This window comes from Salmo salar, chromosome ssa09 (genome assembly GCF_905237065.1).
Source record: "Salmo salar chromosome ssa09, Ssal_v3.1, whole genome shotgun sequence".
In the NCBI taxonomy this organism is placed as follows: Eukaryota; Metazoa; Chordata; class Actinopteri; order Salmoniformes; family Salmonidae; genus Salmo; species Salmo salar.
This window is the reverse complement of record NC_059450.1, coordinates 66,139,544-66,165,405: the sequence shown is the minus strand read 5'-3', so window position 1 is coordinate 66,165,405 and position 25,862 is coordinate 66,139,544. Positions and strand designations below refer to the sequence as shown.

Below are 25,862 nucleotides of genomic sequence, written 5' to 3'. Positions count from 1 at the left end.
CCGTGGTATATTGGCCATATATCACAAACCCCAGAGGTGCCTTATTGCTATTATAAACTGGCTACCAATGTAATTAGAGCAGTAAAAATGTTTTGTCATACCTGTGGTATACGGTCTGATATACCAAGGCTGTCATCCAATCAACATGCAGGGCTGGAGCCACCCAGTTTATAATTATTAGTATTATTAGTATTGTTTTTTACTCCTTATGGATCTGAAATGAATGGATGGGTGTAAGCAATACTGTATGGTTACAGTAGGTTACCTGTCGACCATATTTCTTACTCATATTCAGTCATTTCAGATCTGCAAGGTGTGCTCAACGAGGAACCCCAAGGATAGAAGCATAGGGTTTCCATTAGGAGGAAACCCAAATACCAGGATGTAATATGCCCACTATAATGTCCTCCATTGGTTGGAGATTAGGCCTTGATGATAGGATGATGGATACCAACTTCCTGGTTATTTACCCACCACCATCCTTCCAGTCATGGGTCAGCAAACAGCAAGCAAACATCCCTATCCTTTCCAGAGGTAACAGGAGAGCAGGGAGTAGACAGCTGAGTTGAGCCTCATTCCAACAGTACCCTATAGCATCCCTGTGTCCTCCACTAGGTGATCATATTAAACACACAATCTCCAGGGAAATTTCACACATCAAGTGGGATCATAGGCTCCAGAAGGCGGAACGGGCAACATAACACACGTCAACAGCGTCTGTGAATTACCCACCTTAATTTAGAGGCCAACTCACCATTTTAAGGCAAAGGTTAGCTTGGGCAGGGCATCCATTACGATGACCGTGTCTCTAGTCTTTTGTAATACACAGGAAACTGTAGCTGACTAAACTCAACTCCACGATTTATGATGGAGTTGAGTGGCGACTGGACAGACTGGCGCTTTGACTTCACATAAAATTAAGTTTTTATCAAAAACGGTCATGTGTAATTGCAAGCAATCCTTTGGGTGCTGGAATGAAATTAAGTTTTGACAAACGTAATCTTATGTGACGTTGGAGCTCCAGTCCGTCCACACTAGTCATTGCTCAACTGCATTGTAAATCGTGTATTTTAAGGGAGAATGCGAGCACACTCATTCGGTTCGCCTAACCAAACTGAAGGATGCTGATGCCTTAAGGAACCTGAAGTCGTATTACCAGGTCCAAACATTGCAACATTGGGAGTTGTATTTCCCTTAGTACCGTGTTAAACCAATTTTATATACAGTATGTAGATTGTATAAGTTTTACTGGAAGTGCTCTTTGAACAGTTGAGTGTTTGGTTTAAAATGAGAGACTTTCTAGAAACTGAAGATGGGTAACCAGGTAAACAAGATGATGATCGCAAATCCGGACAGGTGAATGGCTAGAAAGCCAAAAAACAGCAACCTACGTTCTGAAGAAGCAAGAATACCTTGGGATTTGGCTTACAATTGGGAATTTCACTGGTCTATATTGTCTACTGGTGCATAATTATGAAGAAAAGTATATGGCTGGTGTTCAAAAAAAGAAGTTGGAGAAATCATGTCAGTAATAGAATTGAGCCAATTTAAATCGCAAAGCAATATTGTAATGAGTGGCACAATCAATTAATCGGTAATCAATATCTGTTTGTGGTGAGATATTGAAAGGGATGCATGATAGTCTAGGACTGACCTGAGTTGGCCTCTGGATTGGTTGGAAACCTTCAATTATATTTATGAGCAGTTTTTTCTTTGAGTTGGAATAAATTGACTTTGAATACCTAATAACCTGTTCGAATGTGACTTCAAGTGTGAACAATACAAATGCAACTGATAACACCTGTTAATTGTAATCATGAAAATAATTAATTTTAATCTAATATTCATTTTCATCTAATGTGTTAGTGGTTTTGACTGTGGAGCTATAACCTATTTCAGTCAATACAAAGCAATAATGCTCTTTGAGTTAACTCCGCTTTTATCTCCGCTTTTAAAATTGTGAGGTTCGGGGAAAACCTCTGTGGGGAATTTCAGGGTAAGTCTAATTACCTGGTTTTGGAAAGCCTGTTCAATCCCAACCTCACTGTTATTGTGATTCTCAAAATGAAGCCAGTGAGAAAGATAAAAAAAGATAGTATTTAATTATCTACATGCACCATAATTTTAGGGAACGTATCAATCTACTACGGTGTAATGCTGGAGGCCCCTCAAAGAAAATCTAGGGTTTTTCTTTATTTTGTACATTGTAGAATAATAGTGAAAACATTGAAACTATGAAATAACACATATGGAATCATGTAGAAAACACAAAAGTGTTAAACAAATCAAAATGTATTTTAGATGTTAGATTCTTAAAAGTAGCCACCCTTTGCCTTAAAACTTCTTTGGGAATGGGGGGCAGTATTGAGTAGCTTGGATGAATAAGGTGCCCAGAGTAAATTGCTGGCTACTCAGGCCCAGAAGCTAGAATATGCATATAATTAGTAAATTTGGATAGAACACACTCTAAAGTTTCCAACACTGTTACAATAATGTCTGTGCGTATAACAGAACTCATATGGCAGGCAAAAACCTGAGAAAAATCCAACCAGGAAGTGGGAAATCTGAGGTTTGTAGTTTTTTTAAGTGATTGCCTATCCAATATACTGTGTCTATGGGGTCAGATTGCACTTCCTAAGGCTTCCACTAGATGTCAACAGTCTTTAGAACGTTGTTTCAGGCTTCTACTGTGAAAGGGGAGCGAATAAGAGCTGTTTGAACCAGGGGTCTGGCTGAAAGCCTTGAGTTGTTTACGCGCGCAGCCGTGAGCGCGAGCTCCGTTCCCTTTCCTTTCTAAAGGAATTGTCCGGTTGGAATATTATTGAAGATTTATGATAAAACATCCTAAAGATTGATTATATACATCATTTGACATATTTCTACAAACTATAATGGAACTTTTTTGACTTTTCGTCTGGACTTTGTGAGTACGCCTTGTGCATTTGGATTACTGGACTAAACGCGCGAACAAAAAGGAGGCTATTTGGACATAAAGATGAACTTTATCGAACAAAACAAATATTTATTGTCTAACATGGAGACCTGGGAGAGCCATCAGATGAAGATCATCAAAGGTAAGTGATTCATTTTAATGCTATTTCTGTCTTTTGTGACCCCTCTCCTTCTTTGGAAAATGGCTGTATGGTTTTCTGTGGCTAGGCGCTGACCTAACATAATCGCATGGTGTGCTTTTGCCATAAAGCCTTTTTGAAATCAGACACTGTGGCTGGATTAACAAGAAGTTTATCTTTAAAATGGTGTATAATACTTGTATGTTTGAGGAATTTTAATTATGAGATTTCTGTTGTTTGAATTTGGCGCCCTGCAATTTCACTGGCGCACATATCCCAGAGAGGTTAATGACAGCTTGGCACACTTGGCATTCTCAACCAGCTTCATGAAGAATGCTTTTCCAACAGTCTAGAAGGAGTTCTCACAAACGCTGAGCACCCATCACTCTCCTTGGTCAAATAGCCCTTACACAGCCTGGAGGTGTGTTTTGGGTCATTGTCTTGTTGAAAAACAAATGATAGTCCCACTAAGCGCAAACCAGATGCTGTGGTAGCCATGCTGGTTAAGTGTGCCTTGAATTCTAAATCACAGACAGTGTCACCAGCAAAGCACCCCCACACCATCACACCTCCTACTCCATGCTTCACGGCAGGAACAACACATGCGGAGATCATCCGTTCACCTACTCTGTGTCTCACAAAGACAAGGTGGTTGGAACCAAAAATCACAAATTTGGACAGATTTCCATCGGTCTAATGTCCATTGCTCTTGTTTCTTGGCCCATGCACATCTTGTTCTTATTGGTGTCCTTTACTAGTGGTTTATTTGTAGCAATTCGACGATGAAGGCCCGATTCACGCAGACTCCTTTGAACAGTTTATGTTGAGATATGTCATTTACTTGAAGACTGTTAAGCATTTATTTTGGACTGTTATCTGAGGTGCAGTTAACTCTAATGAACTTTTCCTCTGCAGCAGAGATAACTCTGGGTCTTCCTTTCCTGTGGCGGTCCTCATGAGAGCCGGTTTCATCATAGCGCTTGATGGGTCTTTGCGACTGCACTTGAAGAAACTTTTAAAGTTCTTGAAATGTTCCGGATTGACTGACCTTCATGTCTTAAAGTAATGATGGACTGTTGTTTCTCTTTGCTTATTTGAGCTGTTCTTGCCATAATATGGACTTTGTCTTTTAGCAAATAAGGCTATCTTCTGAATACCACCCCTACCTTGTCACAACACAACTGATTGGCTCAAACGCATTAAGAAGGAAAGATATTCCACAAATTAACTTTTAACAAGGCACACCTGTTAATTGAAATGCGTTCCAGGTGACTACCTCATGAAGCTGGTTGAGAGAATGCCAAGAATGTGCAAAACTGTCATCAAGGTAAAGGGTGGCTACTTTGAAGAATCCCAAATATAAAACATATTTGGATTAGTTTAACACTACTTTGGTTACAACATGACTTCATATGTGTTAGTTCATAGTTTTGATGTCTTCACTATTGTTCTACAATGTAGAAAATAGTACAAATAATGAAAAACCCTTGAATGAGTAGGTGTGTCCAAACTTTTGACTGGTACTGTATATGCACTTGTTCAAACTTCAATTGCACGTGAAAGGAGGCCTTCAATTCTGTAGATCTGTAGAGGTCCCTAATGATATTTAGCTTGCGAACTATAGTACAAACGATGAATGACATTACCGCTTATTGTGGTAGACTTACATGGTTAGCAATTCCAACCACACAGCCTTTGACCATGATTGGAATCAACAGGGTGGTGGTTTGTTTGACATTAAAAGCCAAAGTTTCAATGGGCTAATGCAATGCACAGAAATTGCACTTAGTACAGTACTGTATAGCAAATCCAAGGCACCCTGATGCTAATAAGTACAACAACGATGGTAACAATGATCAAGATAATACAGTACTAACAAAGCCCATCAATTAATCTGTTATCTGTTTGCATTGTCCATTACTCTGTGAGCCGATGTTTTACACGTGGGCAAGGGCTCACTAAAAGCAACGGATGATGCAGCGGTGCCCGTTCAGCACTCAATGGGTGGAGAAAGGAATATCTCCAAATGTCAGGTTTTGAATTTCATAGGAATCTGACACCCACGTTGATCTGTAATCCCGGCTATTACAGAGCTTTAGTTTCATCACTCAGGTTGCCATGCACACACAAACAGGTGGCTTTGAAACTAGTCTTGGGAGAGTACTGCAGCACCAGGGTACTTTATAGTCATGGCACCTTGTTGATTTGTCTGCGCACAAGCTGGCGGCATGTTGCTGTGTGTTCTCTCCTATGAATTATGTACTTTTAAAGACTATAGAGTGTCCACTGTGTACATACATTACCAGTCAGAAGTTTGGACACACCTACTCATTCAAGGGTTTTTCTTTATTTGTACTATTATCTACACTGTAGAATGATAGTGAAGACATCAAAACTATGAAATAACACATATGGAATCATGTAGTAACCAAAAAAGTGTTAAACAAATCCAAATATATTTTATATTTGAGATTCTTCAAAGTGGCCACCCTTTGTCTTGATGACAGCTTTGCACACTCTTGGCATTCTCTCAACCAGCTTCATGAGGTAGTCACCTGGAATGCATTTCAATTAACAGGTGTGCCTTGTTAAATGTTAATTTGTGGAATTTCTTTCCTTCTTAGTGCGTTTGAGCCAATCAGTTGTGTTGTGACAAGGTAGGGTTGGTATACAGAAGATAGCCCTATTCGGTAAAAGACAGAGTCCATGTTATGGCAAGAACAGCTCAAATAAGCAAAGAGAAACAACAGTCCATCATTACTTTAAGACATGAAGGTCAGTCAATATGGAAAATTTCAAGAACTTTTAAAGTTTCTTCAAGTGCAGTCGCAAAACCCATCAAGCGCTATGATGAAACCGACTCTCATGAGGACCGCCACAGGAAAGGAAGACCCAGAGTTACCTCTGCTGCAGAGGAAAAGTTCATTAGAGTTAACTGCACCTCATACTGCAGCCCAAATAAATGCTTCACAGAGTTCAAGAAAGAGACATATCTCAAAATCAAATGTTTCGGGGGGACTGCATGAATCAGGCCTTCATCGTCGAATTGCTGCAAAGAAACAACCGCTAAAGGACACCAATAACAACAAGAGACTTGCTTGGGCCAAGAAACACGAGCAATGGACATTAGACTGGTGGAAATCTGTCCTTTGGTCTGTTGCGTCCAAATTTGATATTTTTGGTTCCAACTGTCTTGTCTTTGTGAGACGCAGAGTATGTGAACAGATGATCTCTGCATGTGTAGTTCCCACTGTAAAGCATGGAGGAGGAGGTGTGATGGTGTGGGGTGCTTGGCTTGTTACACTGTCTGTGATTTATTTAGGATTCAAGGCACACTTAAACAGCATGGCTACCATAGCATTCTGCAGCGATACGCCATCTCATCTTAATTTGTTTTTCAACAGTACAATGAAACAACACACCTCTAGACCGTGTAAGGGCTATTTGACCAATAAGGAGAGTGATGGAGTGCTGCATCAGATGACCTGGTCTCCACAATCACCTGACTTGAACATAAATGAGATGGTTTGGGATGAGTTGGACCGCAGAGTGAAGGAAAAGCAGCCAACAAGTGCTCAGCATACGTGGGAACTCCTTCAAGAGTTTCCAACTCCTGTTGGAAAAGCATTCCAGGTGAAGCTGGTTGAAGGAATTCCAAGAGTGTGCCAAGCTGTCATTAGGGCAAAGGGTGACTTCTTTGAAGAATCGAAAATCTAAAATATATTTTGATTTGTTTAACACTTTTTTGGTTACTACATGATTCCATATGTGTTAGTTCATAGTTTGATGTTTTCACTATTATTCTACAATGTAGAAAATAGTAAAAATAAAGAAAAACCCTTGAATGAGTAGGTGTGTACAAACTTTTGACTGGTACTGTATGTGTCTGCATAGCCGCAACTCAAGACCTGTACCTATGCCTTTTGCTAATTCAACTTTTAAACTGGGAAAGGTTTACTTTGAATGGGGGATGACTCAACCCTACCAATCTCTAATCTAAGTGGAAGAAAGGTTAGGTCAATGTAAATCTAACAAGACCAAGAAAATATTGCAAGACTCCAGATGAGCGCACATAGAATTCCATTCTCTAATCTGTCAGTCAAAGTTTAACAGGCAACGAGGATCAGCTGAATTAACTATTAATTCCACCATTTTATCTGCTAATTGTGGCCAATATTCTGCTTTTCATTTTCAATTGCAGTAAAGTACATCACTGTCATGTTGAAAATATCGACACAAACCCATACATGATGTTGCTACAGTATTAATACTGTACATGGCCAATACAATGTTGGAGGAAAGCCTTTCTAAGGTTTGAACTAGACCAACTGGTTGCCAGTGATGGGTTAATGTAATGTAAAACCGGTGCAATCTGGTTAAGTCTAATGTGTCAATGAGGTGATAACAGATGTACTCAAGAAATACCTGACAATGGATAAGTAGGTCTACACGTTATTCTTTGCTTCACAAACAGCACTGAAGAAAAATGCTATGTCTATGTGTAGCCTAACGCAAGGCTACCCTAGATGGATGTCACCGTAGATAAAAAAAAAACATCTATGGATGTCACCTTCAAAATGATTCATTCAACCACATAAGTACAGAAAAACATATGCATGGCAAAATAGAATGTAGGTCAGAAATGGTATAAAGGCAGCAAGGTAGGTATATAGGTGGTCATAAAAGCTTAAACTTGGTAGCCTTTTCATGGTCGTGGGCTGAGGCTGGGTTGTCGGCTATATTCCGGTAAACTACTCAAGAAGACACTATTAGACCGAAAAGGTAGGGGTGCACAAAGACTCACTGGACCGCGTCAATAATAATCGCTCTCTTTCGGTCAGAACGTGGGACGTTTCAGAAGGGAGCTCTCCATGTGATTGATTCAGTGAGTTTCTTCATCAGCGGCAGGCAAGGCAGCTGCAGTTCCCCTCATAAACACACTCATATAGCCAGTGTGCAAGAAGGAGCAAGGACGTCCCTTTTCGCAAGCAAACCGGAGATGCCAAGCGTGTGCACTTAATATAATAGTCTGCCATTGCAAGATAACTTAATTTCCTTGAGTCTTATTGTCGTTTTTGAAAGATTCCAATCGCCGGACAGGTAATTATGAGCACAGACGAAAACCCTGCTGCTGGGTTTACTATGTTGTAGGACGATAACGGGGCTCTCCACTAGAAATGGTGCTGAAACCTGCCTTTGATGAACAGGGAAGTGGTTCTGTATCACCGCGATCATTTCCATGGTGCGTTCACAAATGCAACGCCTTTATTAATCGGTTATCGGTTGAAATTCACGGATCATCTAAATGCATATGCTATTCTTGCAATAGGCTACATACAATAAAAAGGCATGGTTATTGTGCATGAAAGAACACCGTAGGTTACAGGAACCGTACGAACATTGATGGTTGGTTGACAAAACATTTGGAATCGTAAAAAGATACATTCTGTCGGCTATTGGAAGATGGAAGTTTTCATATATAGTACCAGTGGCAGGTATATAGTTTCATAACCGAAGAATTATGAGGAGGATTATTGTGTGTTTTGGTCATCATCCTTCACCTCTGTGCTACTCCAGTGAAATTTGGAGACCTCAAAAAAATAGTTTTGGTTTTAAGTGTCGGTGAAACATTTTTTACTTTGAGTAGCCTACCAATAAGAACACACGTTGCTTCATGATTTGCATTATCCCTAAACAGAAATGATCACATTTTATGTTTTAGGCAAAAAAGATGCATACTAATTGTGTACAGGACAAGTGTGACCATATTGCCATTCGTGCTCGTGACAAACGGTACGTGCATGATTGTGCGTGCCTCTGTATTTATGTTCGAGGTCTGGTAGCCTATATTTTACTGGTCCTTGGTGTCCTTCATATTCAATTACTGATATCAATGGATTCTTATGGAAATATTGCTGAATCTTGTTTTTAACAGTTTCCTCAGTGTAACGGGTTTCGGTCAAGACAAGTTACAAGTTTCAGTGGGAAACTTAACACTGACCGCTTTTCTTTTTTACTTTAGATCTGGCAACAAAGGACTATTTCTCCTGCTGGAGACCGCGAGGATAAAGAAGGCAGGAATTTAAAGCCATTATCATGGATTTTGTTATGAAGCAAGCTTTGGGAGGTAAGTGTACCTTACGCTACTATGGGGTCCGTTAAAACGACTGAAACAACTTTGTTCATATTGGTTAATGGGTTTTTGGGGATAAACAGCTAGCACGCTATACTGTTACCTTTATCACGTGTATAATCTGGCAATGTGCACTTGGAATAATAGCTATACCAGTTGATAATTGAAGGCGAGATATGTTTCATGGTGAAATTTGAGCATGGTAATTTATATATTTAGAATATTTGGATGTTTATTGATAGATTATGTAAAATGGATCACAACATTTTGAATAAACACTGTTTTGGTTATGCGCAATTGCGCACTGCCACTCCAACAGTTAGTCCTTTTTTGCGCGCTCTTGCATTTCAGTATCTGAAGACGACGCATTGCACATGTTATAAAGCCCGAACCCTTAAAGAGCTATTTACTCTACCACGAAGGTGAGCTGGAGCATAATGGTAGAACAAGTTGTCTTTCCTATAAACGAATACAGTGCTATCCTACCTGTAGCCTTCCAGTGAGCACCATAACAAAACACCAGTTTGGCAGTGTAACTGATTGTTGCCGATCATAATTAATGTGCAGTACAGTACATCTTGACTTTTTGCTCCACTGCTCCTCATCTTGACATGCTGACTACACATTTTCCAGCTGCAAAAGCCTAACCAACGCAAATTCAATCTTCAACAATTTCATTAGTGCACATTAAATATGCATGATTTTCTTTTGATAATTGTTTGATTAACATATAGAGTAATGCATTTTTTCATAAATGTAACAAATTGATCCCACTGTATCATCAATATGCTAATCAATCTAGTGGATGGTGAAGTAAGTGTCTTGTACGGAGAGGTGCTAAACCTAGAGATAGACTGTAATAGAGTAATCCCCTCACACACACACACCCTTGTCACTTGCCGCCCCCCAAAACGTGACTTACCATTTGCATCCCCATTACTCGTGTCATCAGTGGCTTTTTACAGCCGTGTGTTCTGAGTCACGATGATGGAAATGCGGGAGAACCAACCCTGGCTGAGTCGGGACAGCAGGGGGCTCAAAGGAGGGATGGGATTCGTTTCATTTAACAGATAACACTAAAAACAAATGGTTCTTTATAGGCCCAAATTAGGGTTATTTGGCTTGTAACCATAGTGGGTCCCTTTTTGGTGCTCACAAGATTCTAAATGGAAACTGTGTGGTGCTATAAAGAACCATTTTCTAAGGTTCTATAAATAACCATTAAAGGGGCAGTGCAGTCAAAACCGTAATTATTCCTGTTTTAAAAAAAGAAGAAGATATTTCCATACTATGAGGTCGAAATAACACCGAAATTGCTAAAATGATGATAATGCCCTTTTAGTGTAAGAGCTTTTTGAAGAAAAAAAAAACGCCTGGAATTTCAGCCTGTTCAGGTGGAATGGAGTTTTTGGCCCACAGCATGACATCACAATCGGATTTTTCCTGACCAATGACCAGTCATCTTGTATTTGTATACGTTTCCTCTTACTTTGAAGGGGTAAGTGGGGTAGGCTCTAGATTCTAGATGATCCTATCCGCCAATAAGGGCTAAATATATTTACATTTGTATCAACACACCCAAATGATCAGACTGAGCATTTCAATGGCAAAAAGAGGCTCAGGGAAATAAATGATTAAAATTATGAAAAATATATTTTTATGAAATAAACACACTCAGTGATGATTTAAAAATAAAAATACTGCATGGGGGCTTCCGCTATGGTTACAACCCTTTTTGGGGCTATATAGAACCCTTTTTATGGTTCTTTTAGAACCTTTATGGAGAATAGTTCTATAAAGAGCCTTTCTCAATCTCAAAGGTTCTACTCCCTATATACTGAGTGTACAAAACATTAGGAACACCTGCTCTTTCCACGACATAGACTGACCAGGAGAATCCAGGTCAAAGCTATAATCCCTTATTGATGTCACCTCAATTGATGTCACCACATCAATCAGTGTAGATGAAGGGGAGGAGACAGGTTAAAAAATATATATTTTTAGTGACAATTGAGACATGGATTGTGTATACATAAAGCCATGTTATTTTTAATCATTCTTTTTATTTGTTATTCCCTGTGCCAAAATGTACATTTTGTGTATATAAAACGACCCGTAAGTAAGCATTTCATTGTTAGTCTACACCTGTTTTCTACGAAGAATATGACAAATAACATTTGATTTGATCTTTATAGATTCTTTTGAAGAACCATACAGGTTTGTTTTATTCTGTAAGCCATATTATATTGTTAAATTTCCTTAAGCGTTATCATTGTGCTAATTGACAAGTTGAATCAAGTGAGCTACCTCTGGAATAGCTGGGGGTCCCTGAGGAGAGAATTGAGAACCACCGATTTAGTCATCCATTCTTTCACAAAACACCGTCACTGAACATAGTCATATATAACATGTAATGGCATATCACAACAGATTAGATAAACTGGAAGGACACTCTCACTCACGGTTGCACGAAAAAGATGTGAGCAAACCACACCACAAAATATTTGAATGAGAAGCTGCTAAAAGAGCAATGAACCCTTTTGTGAACTGCAAAGAACCATTGAAGAGCTGAAAGGGTTCTTTGAGTCATTATGGTTCCACATAGAACCATCACCCTTCCCAAAGAAGCCTTGTCGGGGCCCCTGGTCCGGTACACAGCTACATCGATAAAGTAAAGTAGAATCCACTGTATGCAAAGGGATTTCACACTTGAGGAAATTGAGCAGTGGTGCCAAGGTCCTAACCTTCAGCAGTTTGGAGACATGTTCTTCGTTATTACTTTCCTACATATATGGGAAATGAGTGAGGAAGAAGATTGCCCTTTGGTTGATGAAGTTAGTCTTGTTTCCCCCTCATAATAGCCTTGTATTGTGTCTACCTGATTATTCTCAAGACACATGTTCATGTTTTTAAATGTAGGTAAATAGTAAAATCTTTTGTCTTTAATGTCTTTTTTATTATTTGTCGGACCCCAGTAAGACTATCTGTCGCCATGGGGAACCTAATAAATCAAATAAAAAATAAATCAAATAAATAGTGATGAGATTTTCAGCCTTTGTTCAAAATACAGGCGTTTACATCATCAGGCCTCCCAAGTAGACATTGATCAGTATTACTGTAGATAATACAGCTGGGACTGAGCTGATATGATGGCGAGGTGAGCCCTGGGGTGGGCAAAATATTTAGTGGCACAAGGTCACCTAGAAGGGGAGGGAGGACGCAAAGGGCCCCAATCCTGGAGTAGTCAGTGGGACGTGAGAGTGACCTCCTGCCCTTCACTGTCTGTAGCATCAGCTGGAATCCACTAGGGAGTGTGGAGTGTACTCACACAACAGGGACACTTGAAAATATGCTAAATGTATTAAACACACACAGAGCTAGATTTTCACACGCATGCCATTTGTACGCTCTTAGAAACTCAACCACACACACACACACACACACACACACACACACACACACACACACACACACACACACACACACACACACACACACACACACACACACACACACACCCACCACCCAAAATATATATGTGGACCCACATGCGGTAAACCTCTTCCTCTCCAACATCAGCCACAACATCAACCACACCCCAAGCAGCCCCTTTCCCCCTACCCTTACCCACCTTCTCCCTCTCCTCTCCTCTCCTCTCTTCCCTTCCGTCTCTGGGTCTCTGGGTGCAGCCACGTGGAAATAGCCCAGTCCTGTCCCTCTCTTCTAATGAGGCTGACATGTGGCATGTCCTTGTGAGCGCCACGCATGGGCTCCACTGACTGCCATCCTTCACTAGAAGGCTAAGGGACACAGCGCAAGACAGCTATGGTAGCCTAGCACCCATAGTATTGTCTGGCTAGAAAAGCAGGAAGGCGATCTAAACGCAAATTACTTATTGTATAGGCATCTGCCCTTTTGGGATCCACTGCTATCTAGGCTCAGTCTAAGGGATAGAGCGAGACATAGTCCCTATAAATCTATAGCTACAATAGTGTAGTATAGAATGTACTGGGTGGAAGAAAAACACAGCAATCTCTAAATGATTGATGCATTGGCATCTGCCCTCATCAATCCTGTGAGGCCTGTCCTTGGCATGTTCCGTTAAGCTCACTGTGTGTGTCCTTTGCTCATGAAATAATAATGACAGATTCCTTCCACCTGAGGGCTTTTCTCAGCTGTAGTGGGAGAGTGGGAGATTGACCAATGACCGCTGGAGGTAAATCCCCAAGAGGGGTGCACTGCAGACTGCTGTCAATCAAAGCTCCTAATCTGGATTCCTGGTGTGAAAAACTGGTTGTTTGGATTAGTTAGTGAATGAACCCTGAATTATACATCTAAGTAAATAAAATGAGGAAGTCATGCATTAATTAGATAATGGAGAAACACAATAGCTGTGGCATTATTATAATTGCCGTCAGTACAATCATCACCACCATTATCATTATTACAATAATCCCAACCCACGCTCAGCCGACCGTGAAGTCAAATAAGGGTTTCTTACCATAACGACAGTACAATAGCAAAACTGCTTCCTTAGCTTCCGTGCGGCTAATTATCTTTCCCAAATGGGTTATTTTTCTTTTATCAGGGAGTGGGAATCAAAACAGTCTACCTGCAACTCCGGGGAGTCGATTGTGTGTGTGTGCTGCATAAGCGCTGCCGCTTATTGATTTATGTGCTGACCTAGAAACGGCTAATAGTGTGTGCTTAGCCGGCGCAATTTTTTACTATTTAATGAGACTGTTTGTCTGTAACCGGGAGGTGAGCAACAGTATCACAGGAGGGGTGGCAGAATCAATACAGCATCCATGACGAGCTAGCAAGGAGTGGATCCGCCTGCTGTGGGTTCAATGGAGAGATAAGATGGAGAGGTTGGGTTACTGGGAGATAATGGACTTAGGTAACGCTTTTATTGGGCACTAACAAGCAGGTGCCTCAGCAAATGGTGACATCATCCTTTAATAGTGAATGTGTCCCTTTTTAATGTGCATCCGCTTCTGTCAACAGGAGGCTTTCTGATGTAGCGCGTCTGCTCTCTATGAGGAGTGATACAGTGGAGGCTGCTGAGGGAACGACGGCTTATAATAATGGCTGGAACGGAGTGAATGGAATGGCATCAAACACATGGAAACCACGCATTTGAAGTATTTGATACCATTTCACCGATTCCGCTCCAGCCATTACCACGAGCCCGTTCTCCCCAATTAAGGTGCCACTAACCTCCTGTGACAGCAGCATCAGGAAGAAATAGCTGCGGAAATGAAAGAGAGATACTGTGTGAAAAGGAAATGGATAAATGGATTAATTTGCTCTGAATTTAATTTCTTTATGGCTCACAGAGTTTTACCTCCTCTCACACACTCACTCACTCACTCACACCATGTACACAACAGGCTGAGGCAGATGTGTTGGGTTCTTTAGGGGTCAGCAGCTGTACATTCTCCTCCTGGACAGCCCACTTGGCAGTGCCGGCCCTTCTTGGCTCTTGGCTCCTAATAGTAGCAATTACGATTGGGATTGTGCTGTGGTCCCCTCGTTCCATCCTGGGGCCCTGGTGCAGAGAGAAAACAACTGCCACAGCAGACCCGTATGGGTGCACGCACACACGCACACACACGCGCACACACACACACACACACACACACACACACACACACACACACACACACACACACACACACACACACACACACTTAGAAAAAAGGGTTGAAAAATGGTTTTTCAGTTGTCCCCATAGGAAAACTCTTTTTGGTTCCAGGTAGAACCCTTTTTGGTTCCAGCTAGAACCCTTGTGGGTTCCATGGAGAACCCTCTGTGGGAAGGGTTCTACCTGGAAACCAAAAGGGTTCTACCTGGAACAAAAAAGCGTTCTTCTAAGGGTTCTCCTACGGGGACAACGGAAGAATCCTTTTAGGTTATAGATAGCAGAGTGTAGAAACAGAGACACAGAGAAACACACACACGCGCGCGCACACACACAACAAACCAAGAAAGGCACTATAACAATGCCATTTTTCACATGCACAGAAAAAGTTAAACATACACAAACAAATACCAGACACACATACACACATTACTCTGGTTCATATGCACGTCACAGATGGGCTTACTCTCCTCTGGTGCGTCTGAGTGTGCCGTGAGGGAGTGACTCATTTGTTTGGCCTGGATGTTTGCTCCTATATTACACAGTAGCGCTTTGTCTACCATCTTTTTGCGTTTACGGCAATTTAACACAAAAAGCTCAGACTTCAGTTTTGAATCTGTTTCAGTGAGAAAAACATACAAACCTTTTTCACACAGTTACAACAGTTACAACAGGGTTAGGTATGGATTCACTGTTATCAACTGTTAGTCCTGATTTCATACAGTTACATATTTTTGGTTTTGGGAACCAATTTACCAGTTTTTTTGAAGCCATAGTGTTTTTGTCTCATTTGAATCTGCTTGACATTTCATTAAGTTCACTTTATCATCATCAACAATTGCCTAACATTGCCCGTAAAAAAAATTCATTTTTGACGATGCTTTCATTGCTTTGAAATGCAAAGTTCAGAATCAACGAAGGGGAATTAATATAATTGTACCATTGGTTTACAGCAGTGCACTATTGTTGAAAATAACAGAACTGTCTTTTTTTGTTACTAATCTTGTCATTATTTATTTATTGGAATCAATTCATCTTCATTTTATCTCTGACAAAAATGTTCTTTATGGTCACATAGTATTTAAGTTCTGTTTATGCTCTTGGCGATTTAAATCGTTTGACCTAATTGAGCAAAATTTCTTCCACAAAAATAGACACCCACAATGTTGGGCCTCGCTTCCGTTCCGAATATTGAAAGTTCACAGTTAAGCGAAAAGTGAAAAGTTCATTCAAGAGACTTCAAAAGCTAGTATCTGGTATGATTATATAAAGGAACCACTGCCGTCAAAAATAGGCCTGTGACGTTGGCTGTTAGATAACCTCACATTTTCAGCTCGGGTCTCCATACAGTATGCTACCCTGCACCACCCATAGAGACTATTGCGTTACTGGCAGGCAGTGTGCTAAGGTCTTCTGGCCAGAGCATCGATTATCCTTGCTGTGTCTCCTTGACCAGCTTCCAAAATGGCCACCTCTTTCGTATGTCATCTTGGCAGAAATCCCTATCTCCCCATAGCAGGCTTAAGCCTTCGAAATTGAAAATGTGAGACGTGGTTCCCTTAAGGTTATAGGACATTCAGGTCTCTCCATGCATTCACTTTCCCCTTACCTTCCTCCCTGCTCCTTTCCTGTACTTAACTCAAACATATAGGCTAATCAGTTATGTCAATCCAGACTCACTTGAAGGTCTATTAAACAGCCTGGCCCTGTTTGGTGTGCTAGGCCATTTATTATGTACACTTCTGGTGTCTGGTTCCCATTGTGTGTGTGTGTGTGTGTGTGTGTGTGTGTGTGTGTGTGTGTGTGTGTGTGTGTGTGTGTGTGTGTGTGTGTGTGTGTGTGTGTGTGTGTGTGTGTGTGTGTGTGTGTGTGTGTGTGAGAGAGAGTGAGAGAAGGAGGGACAGATAAAGAGGGGTGAATATGTGCAAGATGTAAGCTCAAGCAGAATGCTTTTGTGAATCCTTAGTCATAACAGTCCACCCACAGCTTGCATTTTCACCCTCACAAATGGATGACCAAGTGAAATTGGCAACTGCAATTGTGGTGTTACAGTCTAGCATGTGTTTGCTATAACCAAATAAAATTGCTGAAATCAAGATTTGCAATGGAGAGTTGGCCTCGCGGAGCAATTTTCATCAGGATTTCCCTCAAATATTTTATTCAGTAGGGAACCCAAGGTTCAGATGAAGGTCAATGAGTCTATTAGCCAATTAATCGACTAATTACCATAGCCTGTACAATTCAATCCACCAATTGCTCTGCTCATGAGTCTTTATAGTGCATTCTACATGTATCTCCATATGGTGCCCTGTGGGCGTTCTACTTCCAGCAATGTGCCTGGCTGGTCATTTGTGTGCTGAGCAGCTCTTTGGCCCCATAGCATTGAAGGCTTGGGGAGAGGGACATGTGGACTGGGCTGGGTTCCGCCGATGGAGGCCAGAGTGGCCATAGCAATGCCCTGGTCTCTGCTGATAATGTCGGAGGCTGCGTCACGCGCCATCTGTCCAAGGGAGATTCCTCTCCTTCCTTGCTCCTGAAAAAGGAGGGGGAAAATGACCGGATAGCATTTTCATTGTGGATGGCTCAGTTGGCCATCAACTGTAGTGAATGGGAGGGTCTGTTTCGAATGACCTAGGAGTTAGTTGTATAGGGAGTGGGGATCATTGAGGAAATTGGATTTTGTTTTGGGGGATATGCTGACTTTAGCATTCATCCCTCCAGGGCTCAGTCACAGGTATGATTCATCCGTCTCGTTGTAGAAATCTGAGCAGATTAGGTGCTGTCTCTCGAGTCAAAACTCGCCCGTTTCCATAACCAGCTCCTCCCCGTCGCTTGAGAGACGTGCTGTTGGATTGGGCGTGATGGATGCATCCCGCAACCTGTTTATGTGCCAGCCAGTTCCTATCATGCATGGTAAACAATTTGGAGGCCCTACTGTGTTTCTTTAACGGAATGTGATGAAAATATGAAAATGAGCCCTTCTGCCTTCCACGCCTCAGACTCACTTGATCAAATATGCCCTTCAACGAATCTGCTCTCTGAGAATCATATGCTCTCAAAGAGGGGGAGAGAGCTACTTACTCTTGGTGGTATTTATCAAAATGCCAGTCCACCTATGATCACCATCGGCCGTGTGTGTGAACGACAGATTCATTCACAGGCGTTTGTTTGAAGTTGAGCTCAAATTCGGAAGGGATTACCTTTGAATATTCAGACTGTTGTTTTTATAGCATTTCAGAGCTGGAACTATTAGTTGAATAGGATAAGAAATTGCTTGTGGCAACGTTGATGATAGTAGCGTTCCAAGAGAGTGGAATTGCTACGCTCCAAGGATGGAGGTGGCCATCTTTCTATAGACTGCATTCTAATTTATTTTTTTTCCAGGGACGGATGTGGCTGTTGTTGTGTGGCCTGAATTGTGCGATAGCACAAAGCATGTTTATCCTAGGCGTCCAATTTAGAAATAGACTTCTTTATTGTTGTGTACAGCTTACTACTATTTGGCCATCACTACTATCTGTCCACCAACTATCTCTCCACCAATATTTCGAGATTAATAGCGGTGCTACATCTTTGAGTTGAATGTCTTCCAGCTGCATTTGTGTCTTTCAACAAGTACCTTTATTACGGTGTACTCTCCAGAAATGTGGGCGAGTAAGAAAAGACTTGCCGTGGGCGAGTGTAGGGACCTCTGCTGACCTGCTGAAGCTTGATGGATTCTCTAAAGCTCTCTGGCTGAAAGCATTGCCGGGCATTGATATGTTTTGATTCACATCTCCATCTCAACCAAAAATACAAGTTAATGAAATAAAAGAATAGGATTAAGCCAGTGGCACATATCTAGTATTCACACCCCTTGACTTCTTTCATATTTTGTTGTGCTACAGCCTCAATGTAAAATTGATTAAATGTAGTTTTTGTATCAGTGGCCTACACAGAATACCCCATAATATCAAAGTGGAATTATATTTTTAGATATTTTTACTAATTAATTGAAAATTAAACCTGAAATGTCTTGAGTCAATAAGTATTCAACCCATTTGTTACGGCACGCCTAAATAAGTTCAGGAGTAAAAATGTGCTTAACAAGTCATAATAAGTTGCATGGACTCTGCAATAATAGTGTTAAACATGAATGACTACCTCATCTCTGTACCTTACACATACAATTATCAGTAAGGTCCCTCGGTCGAGCAGTGAATTTCAAACACAGAGACCAAGGAGGTTTTCCAATGCCTTGCAAAGAAGTTTAGCTATTGGTCACTGCAAAGATACAGGTGTCCTTCCTAACTCAGTTGCCGGAGAGGAAGGAAACCGCTCATGGATTTCAATATGAGGTCAATGGTGACTTTAAAACAGTTAATGGCTGTGATAGGAGGAAACTGAGGATGGATCAACAACATTGTAGTTACTCCACAATACTGACCTAATTGACAGAGTGAAAAGAATGAAGCCTGTACAGAATACAAATATTCCAAAACATGCATCCTGTTTGCAACAAGGCACTAAAGTAATACTGCAATTAACTTCTTGTCCTGAATACAAAGTGTTATGTTTTGGGAAAATCCAATATGACACATTACTGAGTACCACTCTTCATATTTTGAAGCATAGTGGTGGCTGCATCATATTACGGGTATGCTTGTATTCATTAAGGACTGGGGAGTTTTTTCAGGATAAAAAAGAAACGGAATAGAGCTAATCACAGGAAAAAATCCTAGAGGAACACCTAGTTCAATCTTCTTTTCACCCGTCACGTCCTGACCAGTATAGAGTATATTTGGGTTATTGTAGTTTGGTCAGGACGTGGCAGAGGGGAGTTGATGTATGTTTATGGGGTTTGTCACTGGTCGATGTCTGTGGTTCTATGTTTAGTTAATTGGGATTGGACTCCCAATTGAAGGCAGGTGTGTTGAGTTGCCTTTGATTGGGAGTCCTATATAGTAGGGTGTGTTTGTCTTTGTGTTTCGTGGGTAGTTGTTTGTGAGCACTGCTTTTGTTTAGCCTGCTACACTGTCCTTGTCGTGAGTATTGTTTATTGTTTTTTCCTGTGGATGCTTTGCTCGTGTTTTTATTAAAAAGATGAGTATCCACATTCCCGCTGCGTATTGGTCCTCCCTTCAACACAACAACATTATCTGTGACATCACCACACACTGGGAGATGAATTCACCTTTTAGCAGGACAATAACCTAAAACACAAGGCCAAATCTACACTGGAGACGCTTATCAAGAAGACCGTGAATGTTCCTGAGTTTTGACTTAAATCTATGGCAAGACCTGAAAATGGTTGTCTAGCAATGAGCAAACCAATTTGAGAGCTTGGAGAATTTTTTTAATAATAATGGGCAAATATTGCACAATCCAGGTGTGGAAAGCTCTTAGAGACTTACCCAGAAAGACTCACAGCTGTAATCGCTGCCAAAGGTGCTTCTATGAAGTATTGATTCAGGGATGTGAATACTTACACTATGCAAATGAGATTTTTCTGTATTTCATTTATAATACATTTGCAAACATTTCTAAAAACATGTTTTTACTTTGCCATTATGGGGTATTGTGTGTAGATGGGTGAGAAAAAACTACTATTTCACCCATTTAGATTTCAGGCTGTAACTCAACAAAATGTGGAATAAGTAAATTGGTGTGAATACTTTATGAAGGCACTGTAACTATCCAAGCAGTAGAGATTTTGATATTTACATTTTGATATTTGTTTGCGTTGTTAACCAAACACAATTCAATATTACTTTTGTAAGACAATGTAATGTAATATGTACATTATTTATGTAATGTATTTATTCAACCTTAAAACGAGTAACACATCCATGGCCACATTTTGAGGTTACTGTAACAATAAATGCCTTCTTATGTAATCGTAGAAAGCGAGCATGTTCAGGTTTGCAGGACTGTAGAAATCTTACCAATTGCTGTAATAATCTGCACAGGATCTCAAACGGCATTGATGACTTGCACCATGAACTTTAATATATTCTCAACTGCAGTTCAGGTCATTTGGTTCTGCTATAAGATGAAGCACAGTGATAACACATTAAGTTGTTGTATTGATAAACAAAATATCTGACGTTGTATTCCCTTTTGAACGTTGTTATGCTTTTAGATGGTTGAAAGCATAGTGATAAGTCAACAAATCTTTGGCTGTCTTTTTGAGTGGGTGAAAATTGGTTGGAATCTCATTGATCAGCGTATCTACCAAATATTACCCAATTCTCCACGTTGAAATGACGTGGTGTACCCAGTAGGTTGTGATGCCGATCGGTTCATTTTCAAGGCTCAAAGGGTATTTGCTGCTGTTGTTGTGGCTTTCACTTCTGAAAATAGTTCAGCAAATCCCTCTCTAATGCAAATGAAGGGAAAGGGCTGTACGGTGTCATCTTTTGATGTACTGGCTTGAGGCCAAAGAAAATTAGATGCTTTTGAAGACAATGTTCTCAGCTTAACACTCACTGTATAGCATGTGAAAAACAAATATGTTGACTAGGAAACCCTGCAGGATGATAAGGTGTAAACACTCTCTGGAAGAGTCTGTGCCATTACAAAGGGAGATACTCCTCAAAACCATACAGATGTGGGATCGTAATTTGATCACTCTTTTGTTGCTGAGAATTTTCCTGCATCGCAGGAAATGCAAACTTGTATTGTATTTTAGTTTTAAAAGCTTCTATTGTTTGTAATTTCCACTTTGAAATTTCAGACTTGATTTACCCTAATGAAAAAAATGTAGCAGCCCTTATAAAAATGTCCATTAATTATAATCCACATAATAATTCACATTTCCTGTTGCTGCAAGACTATTTTCCTGCTGTAGCAAACTGGCACAAATTAAGATCCTACATCTGTAAAATATTCACCATCGGACACAAAGGAACAATAATTAGTTAGCGGATGTGAATTGGAAGGCAAATGCTACCCTTGCTTCAATTTGGGAATGGTTAATTGTGCCAGTGACTTGGGATGCAAAGTCGATGGAATTGGCCACTTACATCCTGGCAATGAGTCACAGAAACCTGTCCAAAATTAGATCTGTTTTAGCACAGACTGGAGATAAAAATAACAAATCAGATCACTTCATCAATTGGATTGAAATTGCAGCCGCAAGTTGTTGACAGGTTATAAGTGGGCCTACTTGTGACTGACAAGAATCGGTAGAGGATGAATGAACTGGGACGCTCACATGAAAGGAAAGGAGAGAGCACAAGTTGAATGAGATTGTTTTGCCACATCAAGCCAAATCAAAGACGGCGTTCTTGTCCGATTGATCACAGGCCTTTGTCAAATGTATCTGTGGGACATGATAGAAGGGATGGCAGACAGCGGTGCACACAGAGATGCTCTGTGCTGACGTACAGAGAGACACCCTCTTAGAAAAAAAGGTGCTATCTACAACCTAAAAAGGGTTATCTCGCTGTTCCCATAGGACAACCCTTTGAAGAACCCGATATGGTTCCAGGTAGAACCCTTTTGAGTTCCATGTAGAACCCTTTACACAGAGGGTTCTACATGGAACCCAAAAGAGTTCTACCTGGAACCAAAAAGCGTTCTCCTACGGGGACAGCCAAAGGACCCTTTTGGAACCCTTTTTTCGAAGAGTGCAGATGGCTTGATCCATTCTAGATGTGAAGGGAGACCAGCCCTTGGCATAAAGGTTGTCTCAAAGACTCTAACACAGGGCAATGCACAACCTGTGCCTCAGCGCTCTCACCTGACAGACAATAATGTTTATTGTTAGCGTGACCTGGCTGAATGTCACGCTCATACATTGAATCCCTGGTGGGATGAACTTGTCAAATCAATATCAGATTTAGGGCCCTATGTCTTTGAGAATGGAACGTCTTTTGTATCGGGACACAGGGATCATCTGGAGAGGGAATTTACAGGAGAGGGAATCAATGCCAGGCTTTGTCCCAGAGGACAACAGCACTGTGGTATCTCTCCAATCCATACCCAGTACAAAGAGCATTGGCCCTAAAGGCCAAATGAGCTGAATAAAAGGCCTTTGTGGTTTTTGGATAAGATAAGGTATTGATGAATTTGGGTTAGGGTTCTGGTCTTCTGGATGTGCAGCCTGCAGCCCCTATGCACAGACTGAAAGATGAAAAGACAAAGCAGGACTAACTTTATTGGCTACAGTTTATGCCTTTTATACTCTGAAAGTGGTCGAGCAATGGCCAGAGGAAAAATGATGTATCCCAGGTCAACATTATGGTGTAGCAGTGAACTCATGATTGCTAGCACATAAATGTAGAGCCAAGTCCAATTTCAATATAGATTTTCAATACTCGGCCTATTACCATGACTACATAGACTAAGAAGCAATAGACGTGATTTATTTGAAGTGCTACAGTACATAGATTCAATTTTCAAGAACAGTAATTCTAGTTTGAAGGGATTCTCACTGAAGCCAAGGCGTGAAATATAGGGTCAGCTAGAATCACAAGGTTCCATTGAGGTTATCCATTAACCACTAATGCAGACATAACAATGTAATGACTCCAAATAGGGCCCCAAATGATGAATGTCTGTTCGAGAAAGATTAATGGCTCTCACAAAATGTCTGAAGCTATCTCGCTCACCCCTTAGCTCCTTCATTATTTTAACATTAGCGCCTGGTGTGTGAGTTTAGCACTATCTTACTACACAAGCTACCTAGCTGAAAGGTGTTGGAAATGAATGATTAATTAACAGTAGAGTTGGCTCAAGGCGAGTGTGTCAAAATATCAACGTCTAGTACAACTATGAGCCGTTTTCAATCAAGCCAGCATTGGATGTCCCATTAATAAAATGTTGTGTAATTTGTGTAATTTGTCTTGTTTTCCCACTCAGTCCATCATACTGTTGAGGTAATGACTTTCCTTATTCATCCGAGTCAGGGTCAATATATTTGTTCTCCAAATGATAAACAATGCAATTATAGTCACAGCAAAACAAGATGAATCCTTCAAAAGCAGCCATGAATTTGAAAATGAAGAATACAAAATAATACAGGACATTTTTTGTTGTTGAAAAATGCTAAAACAACAGGAAAATGTACATGATTAAGTAGAGTCATTAGATGCAATGAGAATAACACAAGATAAATCATTAATAGAACAATACACATTTTATAAGAAGAGAACTATGACAAGCTAGCTACATTCTGTAGTGTCTACATTCTGTAGACATTAATGAATAGAAGCGAAAGACAGGTTTCGGGGTGAGAACAGGACTAATTTGGAAAACAGCGGTGATGGCATGCTAATCTTAAAGCTGCTAATTACTTACGGCTTCAATTGGGTTGCAAACAGAGAGGATGTGACGCGAGGAAGGTTTATTCAGTGATGAGGGGACAAAAACAGCACCTGGAGTGTTACAGTATGTGTTGAAGGAAGTGGAAAGAGATGAAACTATAGCCTTCTTAAGTCGAATAGAATCGTAGCATATCACTCAAATGCAGCAGATTCCAGATAAATCAATGACCCAATAACATTTGCATCCTTAATCATGGATTGAACCAGTGCATTTTTAGCAGAGGGTAAAAGAAACAACATGAATGTACAGTCCTGTAGGCTAATAGATTAACTCATCTGTGATTTGTCTGGGTACACAGCACCAGCCGGTTGGTGGAGGAGTCTTGTCTCTACAGCCTGGGGTCAAATAGCCCTTCTGGTGTTCATCTTGGCATTTTATCACCAGCGAGCTGAGCGTCTAAGAAGCTTTGACACCAGATAAAACCCACAACATTCCAGTTCACACTCCTCTCCTTTAGACCAGGCACAAAAACCCTCCAAGGGTCAACACAAACTGCCATTCCCGCCAAAAGGATAAAAGGCTAATTTTCCGAGCAAGCAACTCCTGTCAGATACATTACAGTAATGATTCATATAATGGACCGGGGCAATGTTGGGCTATGAATTCTCAGGACGGCGGGTGGCGCATCTCTCCTGTATCATGACTCACTGAGTCACAGACGCCGCTGCCACCGCCGCCTTCGAGGAGGCACGATGAGGCTATCAAACTCATCCGAATTCCTGAGCGATCGCTGGCACGAACATGCACGGTCTTGGAGAGCGGAGGGAAGCGCTAGGGAGTTGACCGGGGTGGTGAGTCTTGATGATGAGTACACTGCGTGTGAGTGACTGCAACACCTGATGCTCACTCTAGCCCTGAGGCCAGTCCTCGAGGGGGACTGAGCGATCCCTTCTAATGGTCACCAAGGGGACCAGGAGATATTTGTCATCTTTTCTAGTATTGTCACCCACTTTCTCCTTGTTGAGGATTTCTGAGAGTACATTTAGGGAACACTTTATTTTAAGGGTCCATAATAAACCATTTGAAAGGCATTTACAGTGCCTTCAGAAAGTATTCAGACCCCTTGACTTTTTGCACATTTTGTTACGTTACAGCTTTATTCTAAAATGTATTAAATAGTTTCCCCCCTTATCAATCTACACACAATACTCCATAATGACAAAGCAAAAACCGTTTATTTTATATATTTTTTGCTAATTTATTAAAAATAGAAAACAGAAATATCACATTTACATAAGTATTCAGACCCTTTACTAAGTACTTTGTTGAAGAACCTTTGGTTACAATTACAGCCTCGAGTATTCTTGGGTATGACACTACAAGCATAGCACACCTGTATTTGGGAGTTTCTCCCATTCTTCTCTGCAGATCCTCTCAAGCTCTGTCAGGTTGGATGGGGAGCGTTGCTGCACTGATATTTTCAGGTCTCTCCAGAGATGTTCGATCGGGTTCAAGTCCGGGCTCTGGCTGGGCCACTCAAGGACATTCAGAGACTTGTCCAGAGGCCACTCAGGCGTTGTCTTGGCTGTGTGCTCATTGTCGTTGTCCTGTTGGAAGGTGAACCTTCATCCCAGTCTGAGGTCCTGAGCGCTCTGGAGCAGGTTTTATATCAAGGATCTCTCTGTACATTGCTCCGTTCATCTTGTCCTCGATCCTGACTAGTCTTCCAGTACCTGCCACTGAAAAACCTCCCTACAGCATGATG

General features: G+C 41.0%; 1 protein-coding gene across 3 annotated transcripts in view; it reads left to right on the top strand.

Moving 5' to 3' along the window:
• Positions 1 to 7,831: 7,831 nt before the first annotated feature.
• The window catches only part of LOC123744640 (complexin-1), a 41,909-nt gene continuing 23,878 nt past the window's right edge, over positions 7,832 to 25,862 (top strand). The window contains exons 1-3 of one of the 3 annotated variants that reach the window (XM_045723886.1): positions 7,917 to 8,171; positions 8,794 to 8,864; positions 9,094 to 9,198. In XM_045723886.1, the coding sequence (XP_045579842.1) occupies positions 9,168 to 9,198 (31 nt within the window). In that variant the 5' untranslated portion in view covers positions 7,917 to 8,171; positions 8,794 to 8,864; positions 9,094 to 9,167. Of the gene's footprint in view, positions 7,854 to 7,889; positions 8,172 to 8,793; positions 8,865 to 9,093; positions 9,199 to 25,862 lie in introns of those variants that run through there. The other 2 variants (XM_045723887.1, XM_045723885.1) reach the window with 2 other exon arrangements.